The following is a 5,000-nucleotide window of genomic DNA, read 5'->3' on the forward strand; positions in this document are numbered from 1 at the left end:
TACTGAGGGGAGATGGATAACACATGATTACATTCTCCAGGTGGTTACTGAGGGGAGATGGACAACACATGAGATTACATTCACCAGGTGGTTACTGAGGGGAGATGGACAACACATGATTACATTCACCAGGTGGTTACTGAGGGGAGATGGACAACACATGATTACATTCTCCAGGTGGTTACTGAGGGGAGATGGATAACACATGATTACATTCACCAGGTGGTTACTGAGGGGAGATGGACAACACATGATTACATTCACCAGGTGGTTACTGAGGGGAGATGGACAACATTTACATTTACATTTTAGTCATTTAGCAGACGCTCTTATCCAGAGCGACTTACAGTTAGTGAGTGCATACATTATTTAATTTTTTTATACTGGCCCCCCGTGGGAATCGAACCCACAACCCTGGCGTTGCAAACGCCATGCTCTACCAACTGAGCTACCTCCCTGCCAGCCATTCCCTCCCCTACCCTGGACGACGCTGGGCCAATTGTGCGCCGCCCCATGGGTCTCCCGGTCGCGGCCGGCTACGACAGAGCCTGGATTCGAACCAGGATCTCTAGTGGCACAGCTAGCACTGCGATGCAGTGCCTTAGACCACTGCGCCACTCGGGAGATCTCGGGACAACACATGATTACATTCTCCAGGTGGTTACTGAGGGGAGATGGACAACACATGAGCCCAACACGAGCCCTATGGGGAATAGGTTGTAATTTGGGACATAACCCTTGTCATGTTCCCCAGTTGAACACTTTAACATGAACATGACATGGGGAGACCAATGTTCATAACGCACTCGGTCTTCTGCGTGTTTAATGAGGGACCACTGTCAATCAATAATGAAGTATATACCGAGCATTCGTTCCAAATGGCACCCTATTCCCTATATAGGGCTCTCTGGTCAAAAGTAGTGCGCTATCTAGGGAACAGGGTGCCATTTGGGACGCAGCCTGCTCTAAATGGATCAAAGCGCCTCAGGGGAATCTCCATTATCACAGTTAGAGAGGGAGTAGTGAGTGAAGTGCCTAGGAGTAAGGGGCAGGGAAGAGGTCCATTAGGGGTTCACTAAGTGGACTAAAACAAACATGGTTAGTAGTTTATCTACAAAGTGATCAGGGGGTAGTGTGTAGTGTTCAGGGGGTAGTGTTCAGGGGGTAGTGTGTAGTGTTCAGGGGGTAGTGTGTTGTGTTCAGAGGGTAGTGTGTAGTGATCAGGGGGTAGTGTTCAGGGGGTAGTGTGTAGTGATCAGGGGGTAGTGTTCAGGGGGTAGTGTGTAGTGATCAGGGGGTAGTGTTCAGGGGTAGTGTGTGTAGTTATTGTTTTTCTGGATCATTCATTTATTTTCTTCCACGTGTTTCATATGCGGCCGCGAAGCGTTGGCGTTATGAAGCGTTGGCGTTATGAAGCGTTGGCGTTACGCTGTTTACTGTGCTTTGATTGATGAACAGCAAGCTTGACTAGTTTATTAAAAAGGTGTGGAACTGACTGAATAAAGTCGATCTCATATATCCTTGCCATCCATAAAATCCTACAACGTAGTTACAGTATATACATGTTCATGATATCGCAACGGGACAATCAACTAAAGATCTTGTTTTTATTTTCCATATGAAGTCCGTCAGGACTTAAAGTGAGTGACTGGTCAGTAACCGAATCGCATCGGTGAGAGAGACGTTCATCTGGCTCCCTAATTTGCATACCGGTAGGCTTTTTGGCGATTATCTGCAGATAAAATTATGAAAAACATTCGATAAAGACGGTGAATCCTCCTCACTGCAGGAACAATACGTAGGCCTAGTGAAGAGAGCTTCGCTCTGGTCCAAAATATGATCAAATAAAACTGATTAAATCAATTAGGCCTATATCAATATCTTTGAAAATACCATATAAGTATCATTAGCTTTTAAAATATTTTTAATCCAACTTTTGACAATGGAACAGTCAACTGCTGTTTTCTGTGTAGCAAAGCCCCTGTTAACATCTGTTTTATTCTTCAGTCATACTTGTATTACAGATGGCTGAGAAAATGCCTCTTAAAAAGGAAGCTTGAAGCCTGTGGAAGTCAGCAAACTCTTACATGATTCTTTAAGAATAAATCTGTGGGTCAGTTGCTAAACAAGTATTTTTTTTATTTTTATAAATGACATACTGCAATTCACAGAGTTGCAAACACGTGTTGAAATTCTTTCAGTAATTTAACTTCTCTTAACACATACAGTGCCTTGCAAAAGTATTCAGCCCCCTTGGTGTTTTTCCTATTTTGTTGCATTACAACCTGTAATTTAAATGGATTTTTATTTGGGTTTAATGTAATGGACATACACAAAATAGTCCAAATTGGTGAAGTGAAATGAAAAACTTGTTTAGTAAAATGCTAAAAAATAAATAACGGAAAAGTGGTGCGTGCATATGTATTCACCCATTTTGCTATGAAGCCCCTAAATAAGATCTGGTGCAACCAATTACCTTCAGAAGTTACATAATTAGTTAAATAAAGTCCACCTGCGTGCTACCTAAGTGTCACATGATCTCAGTATATATATATATATATATATATATATATATATATATATATATATATATATATATATATATATACACACACACCTGTTCTGAAAGGCCCCAGAGTCTGCAACACCACTAAGCAAGGGGCACCACCAAGCAAGCTGCACCATGAATCCAAACAGGTCAGGGACAAAGTTGTGGAGAAGTACAGATCAGGGATGGGTTATAAAATAATATCTGAAACTTTGAACATCCCACGGAGCACTATTAAATCCATTATTAAAAAATTTAAAGAATATGGCACCACAACAAACCTGCCAAGAGAGGGCCGCCCACCAAAACTCACAGACCAGGCAAGGAGGGCATTAATCAGAGAGTCAACGAAGAGACCAAAGATAACCCTGAAGGAGCTGGAAAGCTCCACAGTGGAGATTGGAGTATCTGTCCATAGGACCACTTTAAGCCGTACACTCCACAGAGCTGGGCTTTATGGAAGAGTGGCCAGAAAAAAGCCATTGCTTCAAGAAAGAAATAAGCAAACACGTTTGGTGTTCGCCAAAAGGCATGTGGGAGACTCCCCAAACATAAAATTGAGCTTTTTGGCCATCAAGGAAAATGCTATGTCTGGCGCAAACCCAACACCTCTCATCACCCCGAGAACACCATCCCCACAGTGAAGCATGGTGGTGGCAGCATCATGCTGTGGGGATGTTTTTAATTGGCAGGGACTGGGAAACTGGTCAGAATTGAAGGAATGATGGATGGCACTAAATACAGGGAAATTCTTGAGGGAAACCTTTTTCAGTCTTCCAGAGATTTGAGACTGGGACGGAGGTTCACCTTCCAGCAGGACAATGACCCTAAGCATACTGCTAAAGCAACACTCGAGTGGTTTAAGGGGAAACATTTAAATGTCTTGGAATGGCCTAGTCAAAGCCCAAACCTCAATCCAATTGAGAATCTGTGGTATGACTTAAAGATTGCTGTACACCAGCGGAACCCATCCAACTTGAAGGAGCTGGAGCAGTTTGCCTTGAAGAATGGGTAAAAATCCCAGTGGCTAGATGTGCCAAGCCAAGAGACTTGCAGCTGTAATCGTTAAAATATTCAATAATTTAGCTGTGTATTTCAGATGGAATCAAGGCATTAGGATGTACCAGAGGGCACCAAAATAGAGCATGTTCTGTAAAAAGCCTGGCGGCTATTTTTTTTTATTTGGCTGGCTACTCCATGTGCTTGTGGAAAAGACTTGAGTGTAGGGGGGTCGAGTGTAGGTACTTTGGGTCAATTTGGGATTCAGAAGTGGACTAAGATGGACATGGTTGGTTAGATAATAGACAGTATGAGACAGCCAGAGCACAGCACCACGCCTTTACCCGCTGGACAATAAGACACTGACAGAAACAACGTTCACGTAGACTTCATAATTAACCCCTAGACACTAACCCCTACATATTAGAACTAGACAACAAGCAATAGACAGTGGCACCACTGGCATGCTGGGTAATAAAAGTATGACGAACACAACATTCAGACAGCGCTGTACTGACCGGCTGGAGAGGTTGAGCAGCTCGTGTTTGTCAAGCACGGTAGACTTCTCTAGCTCCCCACATCAACCCCTAGCTCCTACCCCCTACCTTCTAGGGCACTAAGGATAGACGGCTCCCAGCACCAAGTCACGTACCTGCTGGAGAGGTTGAGCAGCTCGTGTTTGTCGGCCACAGTGGACTTCTCCTCTAGCTCCCACATCAGAACGTTGATCAGATGGGAGTTCTTGATCACGATGGGAACCTCCTCAAACATGTGCTCAAAACCAATCATGGCCTTCTTCAATCTGGGGAGAGAAAATAACCTGTTCAGTTCAATTCAAAGTAAATTACATTCAATTCAGTTCGATTCAATTCGATTTGATTGCCAGCTCCGGAAAAAAAATGAGTTTAATGTACTAAATTTGCCATGTGCGTTTATAAAGCTGGACCCTGTTGTCAGCAGTCGTGGTAGACTGAAGGTAGAGACAATTCAACAGGAAGTAGTGCCAGTCTCTCTTCCTGACTTTCATTTAAAAGATCACAAAACACCAGCTTATAAAACATCAAATACCGCCACATGAAAGACACCATCATGGAAAACAGAAGCACTTCTTTGAAATAATATATTATTCAGATCCTCCCCATAATAATGGTGGTGAAATGAGTCTTCAATAGGGGTGATATTTGTCCTCCTGGCCTTTCAATCAGCAGCGTATTGAGAGACACTGATGAGGTAGGTAGGTAGGGGTGGGTGTGTCTGTGTGTCTGTGTGTGTGTGGTTAGGTAGGGGTGGGAGTGAGTGAGAGAGTGAGTGAGTGAGTGAGTGAGTGAGTGAGTGAGTGAGTGAGTGAGTGAGTGAGTGAGTGAGTGAGTGAGTGAGTGAGTGAGTGAGTGAGTGAGTGAGTGAGTGAGTGAGTGAGTGAGTGAGTGTGTGTGTGTATAATTATATTTGAAAG

At 43.6% G+C, this 5,000-nt stretch overlaps 1 protein-coding gene across 2 annotated transcripts in view; it reads right to left on the bottom strand.

Annotated features, from left to right (window-relative positions):
• The window catches only part of LOC121542567 (eukaryotic translation initiation factor 3 subunit H), an 86,162-nt gene that overhangs the window by 9,895 nt on the left and 71,267 nt on the right, over positions 1 to 5,000 (bottom strand). For both annotated transcript variants that reach the window (XM_045226087.1, XM_045226086.1), the window contains exon 5: positions 4,200 to 4,349. In XM_045226087.1, the coding sequence (XP_045082022.1) occupies positions 4,200 to 4,349 (150 nt within the window). The remainder of the gene's footprint in view (positions 1 to 4,199; positions 4,350 to 5,000) is intronic.

This window comes from Coregonus clupeaformis, chromosome 17 (genome assembly GCF_020615455.1).
Source record: "Coregonus clupeaformis isolate EN_2021a chromosome 17, ASM2061545v1, whole genome shotgun sequence".
In the NCBI taxonomy this organism is placed as follows: Eukaryota; Metazoa; Chordata; class Actinopteri; order Salmoniformes; family Salmonidae; genus Coregonus; species Coregonus clupeaformis.